General features: G+C 50.8%; 2 protein-coding genes across 4 annotated transcripts; one reads left to right on the forward strand and one right to left on the reverse strand.

The window, feature by feature from the left end:
- Positions 1-1,260: 1,260 nt before the first annotated feature.
- BBS10 (Bardet-Biedl syndrome 10) lies at positions 1,261-7,180 on the reverse strand. The gene is made up of 3 exons (XM_078619472.1): positions 7,090-7,180; positions 3,721-4,123; positions 1,261-3,275 (listed from the first exon to the last, which is right to left on the reverse strand). Exons 2-3 carry the CDS (start codon positions 3,996-3,998, stop codon positions 1,715-1,717), a joined length of 1,839 nt encoding a protein of 612 aa, XP_078475598.1. The 5' UTR covers positions 3,999-4,123; positions 7,090-7,180; the 3' UTR covers positions 1,261-1,714.
- A 140-nt stretch (positions 7,181-7,320) lies between these two features.
- On the forward strand, positions 7,321-24,720 carry METAP1D (methionyl aminopeptidase type 1D, mitochondrial). 3 transcript variants are annotated; one of them, XM_078619430.1, is made up of 10 exons: positions 7,321-7,388; positions 11,490-11,674; positions 13,405-13,554; positions 14,770-14,918; positions 15,950-15,992; positions 19,320-19,483; positions 20,724-20,821; positions 21,566-21,613; positions 22,440-22,518; positions 24,215-24,720. In XM_078619430.1, the coding sequence occupies exons 2-10, from the start codon at positions 11,495-11,497 to the stop codon at positions 24,294-24,296; spliced, it is 993 nt and encodes a 330-aa protein (XP_078475556.1). In that variant the 5' UTR covers positions 7,321-7,388; positions 11,490-11,494; the 3' UTR covers positions 24,297-24,720. The 3 variants fall into 3 exon arrangements, with proteins under 3 accessions (XP_078475556.1, XP_078475559.1, XP_078475557.1); XM_078619431.1 differs by lacking the exon at positions 7,321-7,388 and adding an exon at positions 7,482-7,568; XM_078619433.1 differs by lacking the exon at positions 21,566-21,613.
- Positions 24,721-26,132: the final 1,412 nt, after the last annotated feature.

Consider the following 26,132-nt stretch of genomic DNA (forward strand, 5'->3'; position numbering starts at 1 on the left):
GGAATTTTGTATGTTCTCCCGCTGTTGACCGTTGGTTTCCTCCGGGTTCTTCGGTTTCCTCCCGTAGATAAATAAAAAAAAACGCGTGCAATGTAACTGGTATGGGCCATAAACATCCCCAATGCTGAAAAAGAATCTGCAAATGACTCTATTGGCATGACACACGCAGCAGCAGCAACATCGCCCCCTACTGCAAACTTGGCAGGATCCTCCTGAAGAAGTTCTTGTACAATGTACATGCTGAGACCACGACTTTGGCGCGTTGACAACACGTATGCTTTGCAAGGCTTGGAGACACGGGGCTATTCGGTTCTGTACTGCTATCCTCCAATTTCATCTGTATCTTGGCCGATTGCTCTCTGATCTCTCCCCCCCTCCCCCAAATTCACTGACGCTTCCTCGGACTGTCTGAGGATGCCCGCCAGGCATGGTTCAGACTAACCTAAACGCCTTTTGGTCATGCCCAGATATCTCTAAAAATAATACCTGGACATCGCAAATTATTTTAACAGCAACTGTGACACTAACCTTAGCCCCTCAATCGAATCAACTCTGTGGGGTTTGAAACCCCCCTTCACCTCCTCACCTCTCACGCTCTGTACCGGGCTCTTGTTCAATAAAGAAAAATCCACATGCATTGAAACTGGTATTAGCCAAAGGGGCCGTCCATAAATGACGTCACGCGATTTTGGACGATTTTTTACCCCCCCCTCCCTTCGTCACACGGCGTCACAAAAAGTCAGACCCCCCCCTTCAAATATGACGTCACAAAGCTCTGCCCCCCCAAAAATAAAACATGCTTCAAATCGATTTAAACTATTGTCATTGTAGTGTGTATTTAATGTGGCTCTGCACTCTGATGTTGTAGGAGAAAACATTTATTAAAATTATATTTAATTAAGTAGAACGTGTTGTCTATATTTATTTAAAGTTGTGAATTTTGATGTGACGTCACATTTCTCAAACACCCCCCCCCTTCTCACACATCGTCACAAATGTCTGACCCCCCCCCCCCTAGGTGCGTGACGTCATTTATGGACGGCCCCAAAGATCCCCAATGCTGAAAATGTATTCAGCTGGAATTATACATAGCAGAAATATTGCCTCCACCCTCCTGAGAAAACTTGGCAAGACCCACCTCAAGAAGAGTGGTTGGGAGTTGTACGAGTGGATGAGTGAATTGATGAATGAGTGGTGGAGTGGGTTGAGTTATCAAAATAATAAAAAAAATAAAAAAATGTCAAGCAACCACACCTCAGGTGTTGGATCGTGGGGAATTTTACTTATCGGCAAGTTGTGATTCAGCCCAACGTCCCTGGATTATATCAACCCACATGCTCCACGTTGCAAATATACACTTTCTTGTGCAATTACCCATGTGCAGGGCTGCCCTCACTTGTGCTGTGCAGAACCAATGCAGAACAGCTGCAGAACCCATGCAGAACAGGTGCAGAACAGGTGCAGAACAGGTGCAGAACATGTGCAGAACAGGTGAAAAACAAACTCGGGAACCGAGCCCAGGTAAACTTCTTTCTTTGAACCACGTGTGTCACCCACTGCGCCAGCAGTGCCGAGATCCCGAGTCCAGATCCAGGTAGCCACCCATGATGAATACAGACTCTCAAATCATGCGAGCGGTCACCAGCGACTGCACAAAAGAACTATCGCGAGCGGTATTTCCGTCACCCTGCTGCGTCCGCGCGCCGCTGCGCATTCACGAGTCATCCTCCGAGTCACCGTGGTGCCGGCGCGCGCCATCCGGCAGCCGCCCGGTGACCCTCACCACCGCGTCAACGCGGAGCAGCCTCTGCAGACACTGGAGCACGGCGCCCACGAGCTGCAACTTGGCCGCCACCGGCTCCACGCCGCCCCCGATGCTGAGCAGACGCCCGTCCAGCTCTCCCCGTGTCCTCAGGCCCGCGCTCACCACGCTCAGCAGCGTCAGGAACCGGCGGTCGGGGCGGAGATTGCGGTGAAGCCGCCGCGGGATCTCGAGCAGCGCCTCGGCCAGCACGGCGCACGCCTGCCGCAGGGGCGGCGCCGGAACCGGTTCACGTTTCCCGTCGGCCACCTCGCACAGGAAATGGTGGAGGAGGAACTCGAAAGCCCCTCCGGCCGGGAGGACGGCCCCGGCCGGCACCACGACCGAACCGTCGGAGCAGTCGGCGGAACGGCCCACATGCGTAGCCCACATCCGTAGCGTCTTCAGAGCACCGCTCATGGCCGCCGCGTACTGGGTCGCGACGCCCTGGACCGGTGCGCAAACCACGAGGGAGCTCAGCGCTCGCCGCACTCCCGCGTGCACGCAGGCACGGCCGCCCCCCAACTCCAGCCTGCGGCAAAACGTCAGAGAGCCCGCGAGCCGGGCGACAGTGTCGCCGCACGCAGTCGACGGGGCCTCGCAAACCGCGACGTCGCACAGGAAAGTCAGCTCCTCCGCGGGAACGCACTCCACCACCGCCAGGCCGCCGCGCCGCGCGTAGTGCAGGAGGCAGTCGCTCTGCTTGACGGCGGAGAACAAAACTCCGACGCCATCCCTCGCCAGCGTCTCCACGAACCTCTCCACGTACCTGTCGGCCCACAGCTGTGCTTGCTGAAATTCAGAGCCCGTCCCGTATTGCCAGGTGACGCCCAGGCTCTCCGAAGACAGCGGCCGCACCCGCCCCGTCACGGCGACGAAGCGGACGTCGACGTCCTCGCCGGAGGGGCGCACCGTGAAATCCCGGCGCAGCAGCACGCCGTCCAGGCAGCGGCTGCGGCTAACGGGCGCGCCGCTCACCTCTGTGCACATCTCCGGAAAGTTGCCGAGGATGAAGCTCACGCGCTCCCCGAAGCGCGGGACGTCGGTGCCGCGCGGGACGTCGATGCCGTGCGGGAAGACGAGGCCGAGCACCGCCGGCACGAGGGCCTCCGCCGCAGCAGCGCCCAGGTTGCAGGACAAGGAGGTCCTCACGATGCCCTCCGTGGAATCCCTGAGGTCTCGCTCCGACTCCAGGTTCGCTAGGGTCATGTGCCGCCTCATTCTTTCTCCCACGATCCCATCCAGCACGTCGGTTTGCAGCGCGGGCACCTGGCCGGCGAAGGCCCGGCAAGAGGAGGTTTCCCTGCGCTCGTGAGCGGCGGGACCAGTGGGGAGGTGGCTGCCGCAGCGCGCCCTCACCGCCGCTCCCTGGCCGAGGCCGGCGCTGCGCAGCAGCGACGCCAGCAGCAGAACGAAGGACTTGGCACCGTCGCCCGTGACGGCGCAGTGTGCCAACACGCAATCCACCACCATGCTGCGTCGAACCACCGGGGCACAAAAAACGCACGGTGTCTGGGTTGTGAATGCACCACAGGATAATAATAATAATAATAATGAGTAAATTTGGTATTCGTGTCATTCTTATAGCACAAGGCAATCATCACAGTCTGCAATAGCTTCACAGTCGGGGGCGATGTTGCTGCTGTGTGTGATCCCGATCGAGTAAATTACAGGACATTTTTTAGCATTTGGATGTTTAGCAAATACCATATACATTGTCCGTGGGTTATTTAACCACGGGAGGATATTGGGGGAATCCGGAGGAAACCCAGAAGAGAGGGAGATGCCCAACTGCTCTCAGAAAGCCGCTCATGTCAGGATTCAAACCCAGGTCCCATCTTGCTACGGGACCCGAATGTTACCACCGCGCCGCTGTTCTGCCGCCCAATTGGTTGGCCGAGCAGCGAGGGTCACGTTACCGGGCCACGGGGTGCTCCAGCCGGAGCGCTGCGAGCGCGCGACTCCCGTCTGCCATCAGGAGCACGTCGCCGGTGTCGCGGGCGAACAGGAGGCTCCCGCACGCAGGGCCCAGGCAGCGTCCCACGGTGTCCGCCAGGGCGCCCGCGACAGCCACCACGGCGCCGGCACCGAGCGGCTCGCTCACGGACCCGTTGGCCTCCCCGGCCGCGCGGCAGAGGCGGCGCCGAGAGCGGCGGCGGCAGTCCGGCAACGTCAGCGGCACTGCCGGCGATGCCATGGATCGACGGTGGCGCGGACGCGCGAGCGCGGCGGAAGGGAGCGGCGGTGACGGCGAGGGTGAAGGAGAGGGAATGCGCCGAGGTCGTTCCGCTGCGGAGACGGAGCGCGGCGATCATCGGGGTCCTGGGCACAGAAGTGATTCTGAGGATTGCTATTACATTCTCAGCACACACACACTCGGCATTCATCATATTTTCAAATTCACGTCTTAAAACGTATCTATACACCTAGGTGTATTCAACTTCTAGTTAATTCAGCAATTGGTGTTTGGTGTTTATTTTATTGTGTTGCCGTGTTTAGTTTCAGGAGTTGCCATCAAAGTGTCTGTTGCTGCTGCTGTGTCTTGCACAGCGCTTTGAGATCCCTGATGAAAGGGTCTTGTTGGGACACATTAGGGCGACGTGAGGACATCGTGGGGGGGGGGGAGAGAAGTGGGGGGCAGAGAGTATGTAAAGGGGTGTGTGATGTATACCTTAGCACAGGGGTCAACAACCTGCGGCTCCGGAGATGAATGTGGCTCTTTACGGACTGCTTCGTGGCGTAATGTATGCGTGTACATGTGTATTCACATGCATTGCGGCTCTTTAAATATTGAGTTTTTGTACCGAATTCGAAAGAATGGCTCTTCTTACACCATTGGAACCTCATTTGCCAGTAAAAAATATGGTAATTGTTTTTTTACTCTTTTATCTGGCAACAAAACTGACACCTTTTGGCGTCATCTGGTCCAACACCATGTGAGACTAGGCTCTAAGGAAAGCTGTCTCGGGTGTAGACCAATCAACTTCAAGGACAGTGCATACATTATCAGAGTTATGTTTTTTTGTTTGCATTATCACTGCAGGTATTGTGGTCTATGCAAAAATGACTCCTCGTAAAAAAGGTGTCAGTTTTGTTACCAGATAAAAGGGTAAAAAAACAATTATCAATGGCTCTTCTTGTTATATTGGTTGCCGACCCCTGCCCTAGCACGTGATGAGAAGGCTTCCTACGAGTGTGCATAATGTGTCGTGCAAAGAACTTCAATGAAGTCCGTACGCAAAGGTCACCTCGTGTGGACTAAATACTAAACGAAACTTTTTATCTTGACTTAAACAGTCTGCCTCAGCAGCTTTCTCGCTCTTTTTTTACTCCTGATGACGGATCGCTTGTGTTGTGATTGGAACGTCGTAGTTTTTTGTTATTGGCTTTGAACCTATCTACGTGACTTTACCAAAAGACCCAAAGAATACGAATAGAAACTTTATATGTTACCCGGTAAGGCCCACTGAGCTATATGGATCTTTTTCAGAAGCGACCTGGCCACAAATGATAGCTCAACGAAGTAACAACTACCACTGTATACACAACAATAACAACAGTAACAACAACCACAGGTACTACAAACTGAATAACTACGGTAACTACAGTTTACAACAACTGCAACAAACAAAACAACAACTACCACGTAAAAATTTTCGATTTAAAGCTTTCGTGACTGCAGGGATTCATCTTTTTGGTTCTTTCGGTAAAGTCACGTAGAAGGGAAATCATAAAATAATAAAAATAAAACATAATAAAATAATTATCACGCAAGCAGCCGTCCTCAGGTGAGGACGGCTGCTTGCGTTGTAGCCGAAACGTTGTCAGAATTATTTTATTATGTTTTATTTTTATTATTTTATTATTTCCCTTCTACGTGACTTTACCGAAAGAACCAAGAAGAACTACCACGTCCACTAAAAAAAGGAGATGCGGGGGGAGGACAACAAACTAAACGCAAAAATATTTACCAGGTAAGGCCCACTGAACTATGTAGTTATTTTTTTATAAGCGAACCTGTCCACGAATTATAGCTCAATCAAGTGGCTTATCATCATATGTAAATGTATAGCAGCCAAATACTGTAAACGCGTGTCGATTATAAATGTGGAGGGAAAAACGGGAGGAACTTGAGAAAAATCCACGCGCCCACACAAGGGAGAAACACAAATAGACAAAAAATATTTTGTTGCCGGTTCTTAAACGGCTGTACGCCATGTGGACCTGGAAACTCAATTTCCCTGCACGGGGTTGACAGGTATGCTACTATACACGACACTATACACCAGAGGTGTGGACTCGAGTCATGTGACTTGGACTCGAGTCAGACTCGAGTCATGAATTTGATGACTTGCGACTCGACTTGGACTTGCATAACAATGACTTTGTCCCACCTATGAGATGTGGACTCGAGTCATGTGACTTGGACTCGAGTCAGACTCGAGTCATGAATTTGATGACTTGCGACTCGACTTGGACTTGCATAACAATGACTTTGTCCCACCTCTGCTATACACTACTATACACTACACGGTACACTACTATACACTACACTATAAACTACAATACACTACACTATACACTACTATACACTAAACTATATACTACGCTAGACTAACTTGACTCACACATAGACACACTGACTCATAGACTAACTGACTCACACATAGACACACATAGACACACTGACGCATTGACTGACTCACACATAGACACACTGACTCATAGACTGACTCACACATAGACACACATAGACACACTGATACATAGACTGACTCACACATAGACACACCGACTCATAGACTAACTGACTCACACATAGACACACTGACTCATAGACTGACTCACACATAGACACACATAGACACACATAGACACACTGATACATAGACTGACTCACACATAGACACACTGACTCATAGACTAATTGACTCACACATAGACACGCATAGACACACTGACTCATAGACTAACTGACTCACACATAGACACACTGACTCACACATAGACTAACTGACTCACACATAGACACACTGACTCACAGACTGACTCACACATAGACACACTGACTCATAGACTGACTCACACATAGACACACATAGACACACTGACTCACACATAGAGACACTGACTCATAGACTCGCATACAAAGTCCCATCACGCCGTATGGACCCTGTACGGAGTGGGGTTGACACGGGCATGACAACGCGACCAGGGCACACGCGTTCAAGGCTGAGTCGACCTAAGGGGAGGTCGGTCCCAGCAGCACGGGGATTTGGGGCTCTCACCGCCGCCGATGATCGCCACGAGTCATCCAGGACGCAACCACCACCACCACTCCACCACCTTCCCACTACTCCACCTTCCCACCACTCCACCACCACCACTCCACCACCCCCTGTAGCCCCGCGTCGTCGCTATGGGAACGGGGAGGGGCATGCGGGGGGAGGCTCCCTGGGGGGGAGTGGAGCTGTAGCCAATAGCGAGGTCGCGCTGCGCTTCACCGCGGTCCCTAGGACCGCCCCCCCCCCCACGCGTCACCGGCGGCGACGTCGAGGGACCGCGGCTATCATCATCTGCCCATACGGTGTGTTGTTGCAGGATGTGTTGTCGCAGGGTGTGTGTGTTGTCAGGGTGTGTGTGTGTGTTGTCAGGGTGTGCGTGAGGGTGTGAGTTTGGGGCGCGAGTTGACACAGTGGGCGATGCATCTGTCAGTCATCTCAGCCAGTCGACCCCGAACACCGGGTCTGCCCCGTGACCTCACGTGGTGTGTGTGTATGCGATAGGGTGTGTGTATGCAATAGGTAGTGTGTGTGTGTGGTAGGGTGTGTGTGTGTGGCAGGGTGCGTGTGGTAGTGTGCGTGGCAGGGTGTGTGTGTAGTAGGTTGTGTGTAGTAGGGTGTGTGTGTGTGGCAGGGTGCGTGTGCTAGTGTGTGTGGTAGAGTGTGTGTGTGTGGCAGGGTGTGTGGGTAGTAGGGTGTGTGTAGCAGGGTGTGTGTGTGGCAGGGTGTGTGTGTGGCAGGGTGTGTGTGTGGCTGGGTGTGTGTGTAGTAAGGTGTGTGTGTGGCTGGGTGTGTGTGTGTGTGGCAGGGTGGGTGTGTGTGTAGGCACGCTGAGGAGAGGCTTGCGGAGCCCCAATGCGGTTTCAGGAAAGGGCGGTCATGCACGGATGCCATATTTTCTGTCCGTCTGCTACAGCAGAGGTGTAGGGAATTCCAACAAGACCTACATCTCTGCTTTATTGACCTGGTCAAGGCCTATGATACCATCAGTAGGCCTGGGCTCTGGGTTTTTCTTCGTGCTTTCGGAGTCCCTGACCCTCTGCTCACGATCATTATGGACCTTCATGATGGTGATGGGGCCCGGGTAAAACTACGTGGCCTTGGGGTGCGACAGGGATGTCCTCTGGCTCCCACATTATTTAACATCTATTTTGACCACGTAGTTCGTGAAGCCTTCAATAGCTGTACCGGGGGAATTTCCATTTGGTACAGATATAATGGGAGGCTGATCGATGCCCGGGTGCGATCAAGGGATGGCTCCCTATTGGTCAACCACGTTATGTATGCCGATGATTTGGTAATAGCTGCTTATTCAGAGGAGGAGTTGGAGACGCTGCTGCTGAGACTGGAGCGTGCCACTAAGAGGTGGGGCCTTACCATCAGCCCCACCAAAACTAAGCACCTGCCTGGGTATTTTGTACCATCGGACACTCCACCCCCACAACTCCCAATCGGTGATGGGGCAGTAGTGGAGAGAGTGGAGAGTTTCCCATACCTGGGCAGTGTGCTTATGACCGGCTCCAGTTTAACAGCAGAGGTCTCACTCCGAATCAGTCGAGCGGCAATATCTCTTCATCGGTTGCGTAACGCTGTGTGGAAGCTACCTGGTCTGTCGCTCCGCACGAAACTTCAGGTCTTCTCAGCCACAGTCATTCCCTCCCTTCTCTACGCTTGCGAAACGTGGACCCCCCTAATGGAGCATATTCGCCGGTTGGAAACATTTAGGCTGGCCTGCCTACGATCCATCCTGGGTTTAACCAGGCTTGATTGTGTGAGGAGCTCACAAATCCTTGAAAGATCTGGGCAAAGTCCCATCGGTGAGCTCCTCCGGTAGGCAAGGCTGCGGTGGCTGGGTCATGTAGCCCGCATGCCCAGCCACCGCATGCCTAAACAGCTTTTGTTCGGCCGGATCGAGGGGGCTAAATGGGCGCGGCACGGGCTAGAGAAGAGATGGAGTGATGTGGTACATGAGGACGTGGAGCTGAGTGGACTTGCCGATGACTGGTACCAGCGGTGTCAAGATCGGCCTCTGTGGAGGAGGCTCGTGAAGGACACTACTGGGCAGTTGGAGGCAGTCGCCCTCCAACAACAACGGAGGGTGGAGGAGCGATGCTCACAACAACGAGCGGAGTGCCGGGTGGCTAAAGCACAGCAAGTTGGTACAGTAGGGGCACAGGTGGTGCATCAGCCAGTCATCTCGGTCATCTCAGTCAGTCGACCCGTGGCACCTGGGTCTGCCCCGTGACCTGCCAGCGGGCGTTCGACACTTCACGTGGCCTCAAGGTGCACATGGCCTGGCACAAGCGTCGTGGTGACGTAACCGCCACTTGGTGGCGAATGGCGGTTGTTGTTGTGTGTGGCAGGGTGTGTGTGGTAGGGTGTGTGTGTGGCAGGGTGTGTGTGTAGTAGGTTGTGTGTGTAGTAGGTTGTGTGTGTAGTAGGTTGTGTGTGTAGTAGGGTGTGTGTATCTGGGTTGTTCGAGTGTAGTGGTCAGCGCTCTGCGCCGCGAACCCGGCCACCCGAGTTCGACTCCCGCTCGCGGCCACCAAAACCTCGCCCTCACAGTTGGGCATATTTGCGGAATACACCACGCCGCCGTTGACCCTGGCCATTGACTGAGCAACCCAACGTTCCTACCAGCTCCCTCCGCAGGAATGTGTTTATTTTATCGTAAAAAAAAAGACTTTTCTATCAATAGTTTTGTTGTGTTTAAAAAAAAAAAGCAAGTATAATGAGGATTCTTTCGACGTGAATTGCCTAACGAAGATAACATTTTAAGTCGTTCGTATTAGAAACGGTGGTCGTGAAGAAGGCGTCCTCCCAGTGAGAGATGTCCCCTCCGTCCGTCGCGATGAGCTCCTCGGCATTGTAGCGGCCACGCCGCTATGAGACCCATTCAGGGCGGTGAAAAAAGGGGCCCGTGGCCGTCGTGAGACGAAGTCGCAGCGCTGGGTCGCACCGTCGAAACGCAGCAGCTCACGGTCTACAGGAGGACACAGCAGCAAGGACGATGGCTGCACGTACAGCACGTGCAGCAAACGAAGAATTAGCATGGAACACTGTGGAGCCACTCCTAAATATTCGGATGAATATGGGGGGATTATTGTGTCCGTCCGTCTGTCGTGCAGGGAGGGGCTGGGTGGGGAGGGGAGGGTGGGGCTGGGTGGGGTGGGGAGGGGAGGGGCTGGGTGGGGAGGGTGGAGCTGGGTGGGGCTGGGTGGGGAGGGGCTGGTCACCCCGTGGTGCCCTTATAAAACTCAACGTTTAACCTACTCACGCCGGCTTGTGGGGAGGGTGGGGAGGGGCTGGGTGGGGAGGGTGGAGCTGGGTGGGGCTGGGTGGGGAGGGGCTGGTCACCCCGTGGTGCCTTTATAAAACTCAACGTTTAACCTACTCACGCCGGCTTGTGCCCGCCCTCACAGTCGGGCATATTTGCGGAATACACCACGCCGCCGTTGACCCTGACCATTGACCGAGCAACCCAACGTTCCCGCAGGAATGTGTTTATTTGTTTCTTTTTGAATATTTAGAAGGGGGGAATTAGTGACGTGGACTTCTTGAGGGTCATGGGGACAGCATTTGAGCGCTTTGTTATTTTGTTGTATTGTTTGAAAATGCCTACCCATTGTGCCACTTTCACGGGAAGGCCAATAATAACATGACGAGGTTTTTCTTCATTAGAACACCAACTTTTCAGAGGGTCACTCGCAACAGCAACCCCACCTCGTGGCGATGTCACGAGACGCCACTGTTTGTCATCTCAAGCCAGTCGCCCGTAAACACCCGGCTCCTTCCCGTGACCTGCCAGCACGCTTCACATCGTGGCCTCGACGTGCACCTAGCCTGGCGCAAGTTCTGTAGGAAAAGTCACCGCCACTTGGGGGTGTGCATGTTTTGTTATTTTTATTTTTACCTATCGACGTCACTTTACCGAAAGTCCTGAAGAACGTGTGCGTGTTGGGCTGCGTGATAAATCACCTGCTGCGTGGTGCAGTCTGCTTTGGTGTGTTGTGCTGCGTGGTGTGTTGTGTAGCGTGTTGCATGGTGTGCTGGACGGCGCGGTGTGCTGCGTGGTGTGATTTGTAGCGTGTTGCATTGTTTGCTGATAAGTGTTTGTGAGTGATATTGGTGAGTGGAGTTTGTAAGTGATGTTGGTGAGTGGTGTTTGTGAGCGATGCTAGGGTAGCAGGGTGGTGGTTGACCCAGTGGTACCCACGTGACGCTTCACAGCAAGGAGCGCTTGGGGTTCGATTCCCGACAAAACACCCTGGCAAGACCCTCCTGAAAAACATTCCTTGGGTGAGCGAGCGCAGTGCTAACAACAACGTGCTAACAACAGTTGTCTTATCTCTCCCCTCTTTCTCCCCTCTTTCTCCCCTCTTTCTCCCTTCGGCGTGTCGGGGCAGCTGTGATGATGGCACTCAACGCGTCCCGAGCGGCCGTGTCAGCACTCCGTGGGGGGCACCGGCCCCCCCTTCGTCTGCTTCCGCGCACGCAGCTCCGGTTGGTGTTTGGCGGGGGGCTGTGGAGGAGGAGGGCCTACGCGGTGGTGGAGCCGGCCCTGGTGGGGCCAGCCCACGACGTGCCCAAGGTAGAGCGCCCGTAGCTCAGAGGTCGCAAACGGGCTTGGATTCCTTACCCGTACCCGTACCCGGCCACACCAGGGTCGCAAACGGGTACCCGTACCCTACCCGATACCCGGCTACCCGTACCCGGCCGGGTATCGGGTAGGGTAAGAGTACGGGTACCCGATTGCGACCTCTGGGATGAAGCCATGTTGCAGGCACGGGTGGGTTGATTCTAGGAACTTGAGTTGTGAGAAGAGACAAGACGTTGGGAAATGAGTGACAAACGGTTACTCACCAGTGACTCACGGCCTACCCGTACACGGCCACACCAGGGTCGCAAACGGGTACCCGTACCCGGCCGGGTACGGGTAGCCGGGTATCGGGTAGGGTATGGGTATCGGGTACCCGGTTGCGACCACTGCCCCTCCCACATCGTATGAACATTCACCTGACCGATAACAGCTTAAAAAACTCTTTGGTTCTTTCGGTAAAGCCACGTAGAAAGAAAAAATACATTAAATAATAGCATGCGACGTTTCGATTGCAACACAAGCAGTCATCATCAGGTACAAATATTTAATTTAGTTTTTCTTTCTACGTGACTTTACCGAAAGAACCAAAGAGTAATTCCTGCAGGCACGAAAGCTCCAAATCAAGTTTGAACACCTTAATATGTATAGGACCGTAGAGCTTGGGGTGAGGGTGGCAATTGTTGGCTCTGTGGTTGCTGCTGCTGCCTTCCTGCTCGTCTGTGGGTCCACCTGACGTAACAATCGGAATAATGATGGCGATGTATGCACGTTAAACTTCTTCCACATCCTACATAGCCAACTCTGCTAATCGGAGGCATGGATAAGGGGCCGTCCATAAATGACGTCACGCACCTGGGGGGGGGGGGGTCAGACATTTTTGACGAAGGGGGGGGGGGGTTTGAGAAATGTGACGTCACATCAAAATGCGCAACTTTAAATAAATATAGACAACACGTTCTACTTAATTAAATATAATTTTTAATAAATGTTTTCTCCTACAACATCAGAGTGCAGCGCCACATTAAATACGCACTACAATGACAATAGTTTTGATTTAAAGCTTTCGTGACTGCAGGGATTCATATTCTTGGTTCTTTCGGTAAAGTCAGGTAGAAGGGAAATAATAAAATAATATTAATATAAAACAATACAAATTCTCACGACGTTTCGACTGCAACACAAGCAATCATCACACCTGATGATGATTGCTTGTGTTGCAGGTGTGATGATGATTGCTTGTGTTGCAGTCGAAACGTCCTGAGAATTTTTTTTGTTTTATATTTATATTATTTTATTATTTCCCTTCTACGTGACTTTACCGAAAGAACCAAGAATACTATGACAATAGTTTAAAGCGATTTGACAGCGAACTGCAGACCCTCGGCCTCGGCCGCGTGATGCGTGTGCGCCAGAGGTTGCAACCGAGTACCCGATACCCGTACCCTACCCGATACCCGGCTACCCGTACCCGGCCGGGTACGGGTACGGGTAGCCGTTTGCGACCCTGGTGCGGCCGGGTATGGGTACGGGTACGGGTAGGCCGCGAGTCACTGGTGAGTAGCCGTTTGTCACTCATTTCGGGTAGGGTACGGGTACAGGTAAGGGAACGGCTACCAGTACCCGGCCGGGTACGGGTACCCATTTGCGACCCTGGTGCGGCCGGGTACGGGTACAGGGGGTAAGGAATCAAAACCCGTTTGCGACCTCTGGTGTGCGCGCAGCACATAGAGCGGCCGGACTACGTGCTGTCGGGGGCCGTGCCGGAGTGGGGCGACTACATCGAGCTCAAGGGCCCGGAGGAGCTGGCGGGAGTGCGGGCCGCGTGCCAGCTGGCGCGCCACATCCTCCTGCACACGGCCTCGCGCATTCAGGTGACGGCCTCCATCCACAGCAGCAGCAGCAGCTATGACTGCAGCGAACGCCCACGATTAGCACGGTTGCAATATTTTGCTGTCTTTTCTTGAATTTTCTGTTTGCACTTAGTCACATAGTCACTTTAAGATGTTTTTTTGTTCATGTTTTTGTTTCTTGCGGTTGCACCCGATTCAAGAGCCGAATGGCTCACAGGGCTATACCTAATAAATGAACTTGAACGTGCGGTGCGATAGAAGTTCAACATACATATAATAGGCACAACTAGTCCTACAAATACAGCAATAACCACAACTACTCCCAGAAACAGAACAACCGCAATAATAACGACCTCAGCTATTACTACAAACAACAACCACGACTACAAACAACAGTAACGACTATCACTGCATACACAACAATAGTAACAACAACCACAGATACTACAAACTCAATAACTACAGTAACATCTTCAGTTGTGAAACAAACAAAACAACAACTACCACCACCACCACCACGTCCACTAAAAAAAAGGAGGTGCGGGGGAAGGACAACAAACTGAACACAAAAAGCAGTTCGAAAGAAATTAGTTTTACTAGTTAAGGCCTACTGAGCTATGTAGCTATTTTTTATAAGCGAACCTGTCCGCAAATTATAGCTCAACCAAGTGGATTATCATCACTTGGAAATGTATAGCAGCCAAATACTCTAAACGCGTGGTGATGTCCATTCTAAATGTGGAGGGAAAAACCGGAGGACCCGGAGAAAAATCCACGCGACCACGGGGAGAGAGAGAGACACCTCAAACTCCAAATATACCACAGGCATCAGGGTCGGGGTCAAAACCCACGACCTCCTGTACACCAGTCGAAGTAGTTAACATTTATTCTAGATTTGAAGCTTTCGTGACTGCAAGGATTCATATTCTTAGGTTTTTTCGGTAAAGTCACGTAGGTGAAAAATTAAAATTAATGAAAGTAAAATAACCGTGATGATGATGAGAGAGAGAGACACGCAAACTCCAAATATACCACAGGCGTCAGGGTCGGGATCGACCCCACGACCTCTTGTATACCAGGCGAGGTAATTTACATCCTCGCCACTGTGATGATGATGAGAAACGCAAACTCCAACTATACAGCAGGCGTCAGTGTCGGGATCAAAACCCTCGACCTCCTGTATACCAGGCGAGGTAGTTAACATCCTCGCCACCGTGGTGCCGGCGGGCGGTGCAGGTGGGCACGACGACGGAGGAGATCGACGGCGTGGCGCACCGCGAGACGGTGGCGCACGGCGCCTACCCGTCGCCGCTCGGCTACCGCGGCTTCCCCAAGTCGGTGTGCACCTCCGTCAACAACGTGGCTTGCCACGGCATCCCCGACAGGTGAGGGCCGACGCAGGTGTCACCGCGGGGGGGCGGAGGAGGAGGAGAAGGATGGAGGGTGGGGTGCGCACAGAAACTCCGCGGACAAAAGCCCAAGTTCATTGTTCCTCTGGCGTTTAAGGAAGCGGTGGGAGAGAATCTTGATTTGAAGCTTTCGTGGCTGCAGGAATCCATACTCTTTGGTTCTTTCGGTAAAGTCACGTGGGTATAAAATGAAATAAAATCACGACGTTTCGGGCGCAACGCAAGCGTCCGTCATCAGGTGATGACACAATATTCAAATGTCCGTCATCAGGAGAGTATAGTGGGAGAGAAGTTGGTGCTCACTGCCCCCGGTCAGGTGGGGGGACGGTGAGCGTGGGCACGAACATTTATTTGTGGCGGGAAGGATAGGGGAAGGATGACAAAAATAAGGGTATAAAAATGGGGGTGGGGAAGGGAGGGAAAGGTGAGAGAGGGGGGGCGGCACGGGGAGAGAAGGGAAATATTATAGTCTAACTGGCTCATCACTTTTTGGGCACTCCACCACCCCTTCGTGTGAAGGGTCTCCTAAATCCGGGGAAGTGTTGGGATTGTGGTCTGGGGCGCCGGAGACTGACCGGGTTTATTAATTTCATTTTATTTTCTCTGTGATGATCATTTTCTCGTTACGTGCATTTTTTTTCTCTCGTTATTTTTGCATTCATTTTTGTTTTTGATGCGCTAAGTGGAGGGGTTTTATTTTTAGTACAATCTGCGTAAGTGACTGGCTGATTGATGTGCAGCGTTGTGGGATGCAATTGCATGAATGATGCTAGGTGAAATGAAATTATCATTATTAATGGGGAAAAGACGGGGAAACGGTGGGGGGGGAGGAGGGAAAGCAGTTAGCAAAATCCGCAAAGCAAAAATAATTTTCAACGCGTCAAGTGAACTTATCGCCAGCTATCGAACCCGTGACTCCGTCTGTGGAGTTTGCGTGTTCCCCACACGTGCAGCCTGCAGTGCCGCAAATCGGCGTTTAAACCGGCGCGCGTTTCTCCCCTTTGCAGCCGACCTCTGCAGAACGGAGACATCGTCAACGTTGACGTCACGGTAGGACGCCTTTTCTGTTACTATTAATGCGCTCGTTTATTTTTGGCACCCGTAAAGCACGCTTTGGCGAAGGAATTCACATCGTCGATGAGGACTTGGTCACGCAACAGGAACATGGTTACAGCAAAATAACGTAATAAAACAACTTTAAAATTAATAGCGCGAGGTAAGGAATTCAGAATGGCAAGGTCGTACGTTAATCTAGTACCACAAGCATGAAAAACATATACAGTGGAACCCCTCTTAACGACCAGCTCCTTTTAATGACTAATCGCTTAACGACAGGCCTCCATAAAGCCCAATGTGTAGTGTATAGTGTAGTGTATAGTGTAGTGTATAGTGTATTGTAGTATAGTGTGTAGTAGTGTAGTGTTGTAGTGGATAGTAGTGTAGTGTATAGTGTAGTGTATAGTAGTGCAGTGGATAGTGTAGTGTATAGTAGTGTAGTTTATATTGTAGTGGATAGTAGTGTAGTGTATAGTGTAGTGTATAGTAGTGTAGTGTATATTAGTGTCGTGTATAGTAGTGTACAGTGTAGTGTATAGTAGTGTAGTGTATAGTGTAGTGTATAGCAGTGTAGTGTATAGTGTCGTGTATAGTGTAGTATATAGTAGTGTAGTGTATAGTGCAGTGTATAGTGTAGTGTAAAGTAGTGTAGTGTATAGTAGTGTAGTGTATAGTGCAGTGTAGTGCCTCCGTAGAGCCCAATGTGTCCGCTTACCGACCATTCCCCTGTTAACGACGGGCTGTTGTAGGTAAAGTAAATATTAATTAATGCATTGATTAACCATGTTTATTTTAATATTATGTGTTTCTAATGGTGTTAGTATCTTTAAGTATTAATACCCATTATTAAAATATTATAAAGTACGTTTTTTGGGTGAAAGAGGGTAACTTTCAATGCCATCAGAACGAATTAAGCCTCTAACGTCTATTTCCTATACTCGCTTTACGACCAAACCACCTAACGACCGGTTATGTGCCACCAATCAGCGTCGTTGGTGAGTAGAATGTATAACGTACAAAAAAAGTTGAGGGTAAAACGGCGCCGAGGCTTGGTGCGATAGTCAAATAAAAACACGTGTGTGTTTGCGTGCCAACTTAAAGCCTGCAAAAAAGCAGAGCAATCAATGGCACATATACATGAAAAGGAAATCTCCGATAACGTGTCTCTTCAGCGTCTATCTGAAATTTGCTGGACAATAAAAAAAAAACAACCCCACGTACAATGTAACCGGTACCGGCCACAGATCCCAACTGCTGCAAGATCACCTGCAAACTACTCAATCGGGATCACAGCAGCAGCAGCAGCAACATTGCTCCCCCACTACTGCTCCAATTGTTTTTATTACACGCTTTCTTTTAACTCACTCAGTCTGTTGTTGTCCTTGTTGTTGTCGTCGTTGTATCCTCAAATCTTGTAACTCAATTTTAACCCACTTCCCAATGTGGTATCGACTGCAAAACTTGGTATACATATGTCATACTGATGACAATACTATATTCTATCATAAAAAAATCTTAATTTTTAAACATTCTTTTTTATATGTTATGTTTCGGCTTGGGTCTAATTGTCCACGGCCAACTGATGTTGGCTGTAAATCACCACGGTCCCTTACGTTATGGCAAGCTTCGGGGCCACTTCCTGGAGTCGTGGAGTTTTTGCCATTACTAGTACATTTCATAAAAGCGTGTTTTTAAAAAAAGTTTGTTTAAATATTACTTATTTTACCAGGTAAGGCCCATCCACTGAGCTACATAGCTCGTTTTCAGAAGCGACCTACCCATCGCAAATCATAGCTTAACGAAGTGGCTTATCGTCATCACGTGGAAAATCATAGCAGCCAAATACTCTAAACCAGTGGTTCTTAACCTGGGGGGAACGCACCCCCTGGGAGTGCGAGACATGGCCAGATATTTCTGAGAAGGTAAATAATCGGAAACACAAATTAAGCACGGGCAAATAAGTGCAACTACTTTATTTCATCAAACCTATGTATCTTCTTGGTTCTTTCGGTAAAGTCACGTAGAAGGGAAATAATAAAATAATAAAAATAAAACATAAAATACAATTCTCACGTTTCGGCCACAACGCAAGCAGCCGTCAGGTGAAGAACAACTCTGTCGGAAAGACAGCGTCTGAATGGGCAGACCTGTTCTTCACCTGAGGACGGCTGCTTGCGTTGTGGCCGAAACGTCGTGAGAATTATTTAATTATGCTTTATTTTTATTATTTTATTATTTCCCTTCTACGTGACTTTACCGAAAGAACCAAGAAGATAACTCCCTGCAGTCACGAAAGCTTTAAATCGAAATCAAACCTATGTATTTATTAACATTATACAATTGTTCACGATTGAGGACCCAAGGGGTGCAAGGCTGCAGTAAAAGGTTGAGAACCACTGCTATAAACGCATGATTGTAAATGTGGAGCGATAAACCGGAGGACCCTGAGAAAAATCTACACGACCACGGGGAGAGAGACACGCAAACTCCAAATATACAGCAGGCATAAGGGTCGGGATCGAACCCACGACCTCCTGTAGACCAGGCGAGGTAGTTAACATCTCACCACCGCCGTGCCCCTCGGCAGGAGGACCCTCCTGTAAAACGAAACCCTGAGACTCGGTGAGACTTTCCTGGGTAAACGAGCGAAATCGGAATGACGGTGACATGATCGTGTCCCCATGGTCCCAACAAACAGTGGGATTAGCGCCCATCTGTTCCGTCAGAACTCACCCCCAGCCGTGGAACAAAAAACAGCTGCAGTTTTTTAAATTCTGCACTTGGCTATGCGATGCCCTCTGGTGGGCACACGCAATTACTACTGCATGGCGCCCTCTGGTGGACAAAGTGATATAACCAAATAACTTCAAATCTAGATCAAATAACTTCCTTCAAATATCAGTCCCTCCACAAATTTTTTTTAACACTTCCCATCAGCCGCATGGACTTCTGCGAGCTCATAATCTCAGCAGCATTGGGTTCAACGCAAGCAAACTGGCCCGGTTACTATTTTTATTTTTGACCCGGTAAGGCCCGCTGAGCTTCACCTGGTGAAGTCCACTGGAGGGGGAATCCGATGAGCTATGAAGCTCTTTTTCACAGATGTCCAGTATGGGCGAGTCAGCAAGTTCTCCGTGTTCGTTTGCTATTAAAACTAAACTATGCACAACTGAGCCGTGTAGCTCTTTTGTACCAGAAACGACCTGACCGCAAATGATAACAGCTCGACGAAGCGGCTTATCGCCGCGTGGAAAATCCCAGCAGCCGAGTTAACGGCGTTCGGCGTCTCACCGAGCCAGGGTCGTGCGTGCGAGCGAGCAGGTGTACCACGAGGGTTTCCACGGCGACACGTCGGAGACCGTGCTGGTGGGCGACGTGGACGCGGCCGGCCGGCGTCTCGTGGAGGCGGCGCGGCGTTGCCGTGACGCCGCCATCGCCGCCTGCGGCCCGGGCCAGCCTCTGTGCATCATCGGCAACACCATCAGGTGTGAGAGCGGCAGTGAGACGAAGCCACGATTCGTCATTGATGTTCAGCTCGGGTGACTGCGTAATGTGTGTGTGTGTTGAACTTCTTTCGCACCGTATGTAGCCAACCGTGCTAATCGGAGGTGCGGGGAAAGGACAGTAAACTGAACAGAAAAAGCATTTCTAAAGAAATTAGTTTTCAATCTAGATTTAAAAGTGCACACCTCCAGTTGCTTTCTAACATCGGAAGAGCGTTCCAGACGGCCACAGAATGCGGGCGATAAAGTGACAATCTTTGCTCGATGGCTTAGCTAAAATCCGCTGATGCGAGGATGACCGGAATTTACGTGAAGGTTTATGCTCCTTGACGAGATCGGCGAGGTATTGCGGTTACGTGGCGATCCGACCCAAAAAAGAAATAAATTACGAGTCATAACATCGGTCGCTAAAGCCTGCACGCTCAATTTAGCCTGTCCCGTGACCTCCTGCCAGCAAGGGCCTTCCGCACTTCAAATTGACGGCCCCAAAGGCCACCGAACCTGGCACAAGCACCGTGGTCATAAATCCCTCGCCCCTCTGCTACAGCTGACAGTAAACTAAACGCAAACAGCAGCTCAGTTGCGGGTGATCTTTAGGCACGCCCTCAGCTCGGCAAACGAGGCAGCGGTCGTCTAGAGCCAAGCCAGAGGCAAGCCATGACTTCAGAATGTTATCAACCATGCAAAAAAGATTTAATTACACATTTTTGGACCATCTTATCTGACAGGCACTATTTTACTTTACCGAGTGTTAACATCCCTAGCGTTTAACAGTACTCTCTTTATTGTCAGCCAACACTGGTATAAACATGGCATTTTCGTTCCTTTTCTATTATGTACATCCACAGTGACTTGCGCACAAACACGTCCACGACCACGACCACCCCGTCCCTCTTTTAGCCCCGCCCCCCCCTCCCGATACGTTCCATTCATTGGCTACCACATTCTGATAAGCCCCTCCCCCCCTCTCCTCCCTCCTTAACTGGTACTTAAGAGCTTGCATCTTGAATCCCTCCCTCACTTGATGCAGCAAATCTGGCTGTGACGGTCCCACCTGATGACGTAGACTTGTGTTGCCTCCGAAACGTCGTGATTTTATTGTTTTATTTTTATCAATTTTAATTTCATTTTTTACCTACGTGACTTTACCGAAAGAACTAAGAGTACGGCTGTGAGCCTTGTCCTACAGCCTGTGTTCATCCTTTGTTCACCTGCGCTGCAGCCGGCTTGCCCGTGACGGTGGCTTCTCCGTGTGTCCCTACTTCGTGGGACACGGCATCGGCTCTTACTTCCACGGCCACCCCGAGGTCTGGCACCACGGTGAGTGCCGCGGCGGCACCTCCATCAACTTGGTCGTCGTCGTCGTCATTAACATCATCATCTTAACACGGAGGCTTTCGTGACCAATATCATCTGTAATACAGGTTTTTTGCGCGGGTTAGATCGCGGAAATACCTAAATGTGTCATTAAACCCGACACCACACCCGACAGCCAATTAGTAAGGTTTGTCACGTAAACAGAACATGCCAATTCCTTACTAAAATCTGGCTGTCGCCTGATGAAACTGGTTGTAATTACTGGCAAAACGCCGTAGTCAGATTGTAAATGTTGTGGCTTGGCTCTCCAACACACCGGTGTGCTGTACTAGTGACGAATTGGCACGTTCTGTTTATGTGACAAACCTCACTAGTTGGCTGTGTCGGGTGGTGTCGAGTTTAACGACGCAACATTTATCTATTTACGCAATCTAACCCCAAAAAAACCTGTATTATGGATCATCATCATCATCATAAACATCATCATCATTAACATCATCATTAACATCATTATCTACGTGACCCCACCGTCTCTCTCCTCGTCATCTTTGTACTTATTGTATTGTTCATTCGCACACACACACACAAAAAAACAAGCAAAAGACAAAGACAAACAGTGCAGCGTTGCCGGCGACTGCGTTGCGCTTCGATCGCGTGTGTGTGTGGCGCTCGTGCACCGGCCGCTCAGCCCAGGGCGGCCACACGACGCGTTGTGACGCCTCGCTGTCGCCTCTGGCCTCTCTGTAGAGAATGACGTCGACCTGCTGATGGAGGAGGGGATGGTCTTCACCATCGGTGGGTGGACCGCGGAGATGCGGTGTGGGTGGGGGGGGCGACTTGTAGTGCTCTCAATCTCATCTTCCTGTGCTTCTTATCTTAACGTGATTTATAAATCGCCTCGACCGATGCACTTCACCAGAGTTAGTCGAATTTATTTTGCGCCGTACGTAGCCAACCGTGCTAATCGGAGGTGCGGGGGAAGGACAACAAGAAATGGGGGGTACGTAAGTTGTGTCACGGTGAAGATGGGGGTGAATAGCAATAGGCGAGAGGAAGTAATCGGGGCGAATCTGTGATGCGTAAATATTTCGATTTAAAGCTTTCGTGACTGCAGGGATTCATCTTCTTGGTTCTTTCGGTAAAGTCACGTAGAAGGGAAATAATAAAATAATAAAAATTAAACATAATAAAATACAATTATCACGACGTTTCGGCCACAACGCAAGCAGCCGTCCTCAGGTGAAGAACAGGTCTGTCGGAAAAGACAGCGTCTGAACAGACCTGTTGTTGTCTGTCGGAAAGACAGCGTCTGAATTCGGACGCTAGCCAAAATCCGCTGATGCGAGGATGACCGGAATTTACGTGAAGGTTTATGCTCCTTGACGAGATTGGCGAGGTATTGCAAAACCTGGCAGGACCCTCTTAAAAAAAAAGCCTTAAGATTTGGCTTCCCGTGGTTAACAAGTGGCATACAAACAACCAAGGCCGTAGCCATGGAGTCAACATTGGGGGGGACCAAATCTATTTTATAGCAATATATTGGGGGGGGGGGCATTTTGAGCATATTTGAATACGGCCTTGCAAACAACAACAAAAACACGAGCTGACTTTCTCCCTCCAGAACCAATCCTGATGGAGGGCTCGCCGGAGGTCAGAACGCTCGCAGACGGATGGACCGTGGTCACGCTGGATCACAGCAGGTACAATGCACCGTGTGCATCTTTGTCCTTGTCTAAGTGCATGCAGCTGTTTGCCTTTGTGTCCGTGCGGAGGGGTAGGGTAACGGCTCGCGCTACCGTACTGCACCTCCGATTATTGCGGTTGGTTACCCACAATGTGAACGAATGTCGACGCTACCACTACCCCTACTCACCCTCGCACAAAGACAAAGATCCCCCGTATAACCTTAACAGACTGTTGGGGAACGTGCTGTCGGCGAGCACCTATTAAGGCCAGCATGGCACACGAGGCAGTGGATGGCCAGCACTATGACTCACCGCCTTTGTCTCCCCAGTGGCCAAATTTACACATCGCATTCAGGTACCAGCGGGAATCGAACTCGGGTCGCCGGGTTCGTAGCGCAGCGCGGAAAGCCGCTACACTACCGCTCCCCATCATTTGAGATCACACGCAGCAGCAGCAGCAGCCCCTACTGCGAGAAAATTTCCAGGACTCCTTAAAAAAAACGTTTTGAGACTGGGGAGGGAGCCTTGCCTGGTTGACCACGCAGAACCATAATAATAAAAGAATAAATCTTGACTTAAAAATAAAAGAATAACACTGATCAACACACTTTTTCTGGCATAAGGTATTCCAACGGTTGTAAGGTAATTTTGGGGTGCCGATTCCAAATCTGGCATCAGTTTTTGTCTATCACATCAGGTTTTTGAGATATCAAATATTGCATTTTCAATAAAAACTGCAGAAGAAAAATATTAAATAAATGTGGATATCTACATAAAATGATATTATAAACACACTATCCTAAAAATACAGCACCATATTTTAACACTAAAGCAGTCACTGACTCGCAACAACTTGCAATCATAAGTGACAGAGTTAATTTCGGGTAAAATCAATAAAAATGGGGTATGCCGATAGCATAAAAATGAGATGTGATAGAGCAAATCTGAGATCAGATTAGGAATCCGCACCCTGAAATTAGTCTAGAACAGCTGCAAAAGTCCAGGCCAGAAAAAATGTTATTTTTTTGTTGACCAGTGTAATAACTGGATTCCAATAATAACCGTCGCTCTTCACTGACTACGGAAGAAGGGCAGCTGATGCGGCAGTGCCACGCCACAGACCGAGCCGGCCGGCGGCGATGGGCCCTACGCGAGTGGCCTCTTATCCAGCGCTGTGGAGGCAGCAGCGAGGGTTGGTGGATCACCGCAACAGATGTTGTGAAACTCCCTTCCACCGTGGGTTGGTTTGCGTCGAGAAGGAGCCGTACCCCCCCCCCCCCCCCCCCGGTTTGCCTGGGCGAAGTAATCCGGAAAAAAAAAGACGCGGACCCCGCACCCGTTGCGTCCACACGAGGATAGCGTTTATCCCTCGCACTCGCGAGCGGGATTTCTCCGTGCGCTCCGGTTGTTTCCCCGCACGTGCCTGAACACTCCATCGGTTGCCGAAAACCATCTTCGTGCACGGAGGTCCACAGAGCTCGGGCGGCCCGTTGATTGGCTGCTGCTGTCGCCTTCTCGCTCGTCTGCGGCTCCTCTTCCCCCCCCCCCCCATCTCGCTAAATCTCTGCGAGAGCAAGGAGCCAACACCGTGCGGTGGGGGCGTTGGCGCGGCGTTACGAGTTGACATTATTATTACTTTGGCAGCTGACTAGGCAACCCCCCCCCCTCCCCGTGACTCACGCTGCCCCCCCTCCTACCGTGAACCCCGCAGGTCGGCGCAGGCGGAGCACACGGTCGCCATCACCAGCAGCGGCGTGGAGACGCTCACCAGGGCCCCCCACGAGCTGGAGTGACCCCCCCCCTCCACGGCGTGGAGATGCTCATCAAGGCCCCCCACGATCTGCAGTGACCATCACCCACCCCACCCCAATCCAAGGTCACCACCCTTTCCAGAATCGGCGTCTTTGGTTGGTGGCTGAGATCCGGGACCGCTCTCATGGAATTCATCGCCGTCAACTGCACAGCGTCAATCACGGGCTTGATCTACGGAGAAGCTGCCGACCATGATACAATGACGACGTTGCCTGCATGCAGCAACAACAGCAACGACAGCAACAACGCGCGATTATCACAACCCCGGCTTGTGGCGATAATGGAATAGCGTTGATAACAGAAGATGCAGTGTACCCTTGATACGATGGTGTTGCGTCCGTCTGCGTACAGTGCTGTGTTGAACCCCGGCTTGTGACGATAATGGAATAAAGATGTGTCTCGCTATTTTGTTTAACGCCCCAGCAATCGTTACAAATTCTCGTTGTCACACCACACAGACACACGCCATGGTTGACCGAGGTGCGGCCAAGCGGACCGGTGAGCGGTGATGGCTTCAACTCGTCGGGACGGCTGGGAGACACCAAACCCAGCCAGCAGCCATCCAATAACTCTTCCCTCGTGAACTCACCCAGTCATCCACTCGCCCATTTACTCATTCACTAACTCACCAACTCACCCAGTCATCCACTCGCCCATTTTCTCATTCGCTAACTCACCCACTCACCAACTCACCCAGTCATCCACTCACCCATTTACTCATTCGCTAACTCACCCACTCACCAACTCACCCAGTCATCCACTCACCCAGTTCCTCATTCACTAACTCACTCAGTCATCCACTCACCCATTTCCTCATTCACTAAGTTATGTAACCCCCACTCAGCATGTCACTATTACAGAATTATTATTATTGGTGTATCTTGTTTTCCCAGGAAAGCTATTGGGCCACGGTTTTTTTTGCAGAAGGTAGGCAATGTTCCTGCTGCGTGTGATTCCCAACTGAGTCATTTGCAGGGAATTGGACAATCAACACCAGGTTACGTTGTGTGAGTTTTAACCTATACCTGAAAGCTGCATAACCTGGAGGGGGGAACGTCCGGCCCACGGGCCGTAAAAGGCCCGCAAAATCATTTGGTCTGGCCCTGCCAAGGCAACCGTACGACTCGAAATTCAATAAATCTAGGAGCTCTTTTCATAGCAAGGTAAATTTATTTTGCATGGCCCGCGAATGATGTTATAAATATCCAATGGCCCTTGGCAGAAAAAAGGTTCCCCACCCCTGAATTAAAAAGGGAGGGGTGAGAACACGCAGACTCCACGCAGAGAGGTACCCAGAGTCAGTAACTGAACCCTGGTATTTTATTTTAATAATATAAACGCCAACTTTATCTGTGATGAATATGATGAACGCTGCACTTCCTGTCGTTTTCATGCAGGGGGCGCTGCAAACCTACGCGCTCCCCCTGCATGAACGACGGAGGCGCAGGGACAGACGTTCGATTATGTTAGAATCGATCTGCAGACGGCGGTCTTCTCTCAATCCTGCAATCCCAACCAGGTGAAAGTCCGCATCGAACCGAACCCCTTGCAAGGCCATCTACTTAACAACGAGATCAAATCCACACAAAATGTCCTTTTCAATTAACTCTTCCAGATGTAAAATGATATAAGCTTTTACTGAATAAATAAATAAGTATCTAATTCAAAACATAATTAAATTCAAAGATGTTTCATTTTAAAACTTCAAAACGGAGCATCGGGTACTTGCGTGAATGCGTCGTTCATGTGAAAAAAAAATCGTGACTTTCCTTGCCGAAGGCCACCACGGGAGTGTACGGGCACAGCATCATGGAGAG

This window comes from Lampetra planeri, chromosome 63, assembly GCF_965212315.1.
Source record: "Lampetra planeri chromosome 63, kcLamPlan1.2.h2, whole genome shotgun sequence".
In the NCBI taxonomy this organism is placed as follows: domain Eukaryota; kingdom Metazoa; phylum Chordata; class Hyperoartia; order Petromyzontiformes; family Petromyzontidae; genus Lampetra; species Lampetra planeri.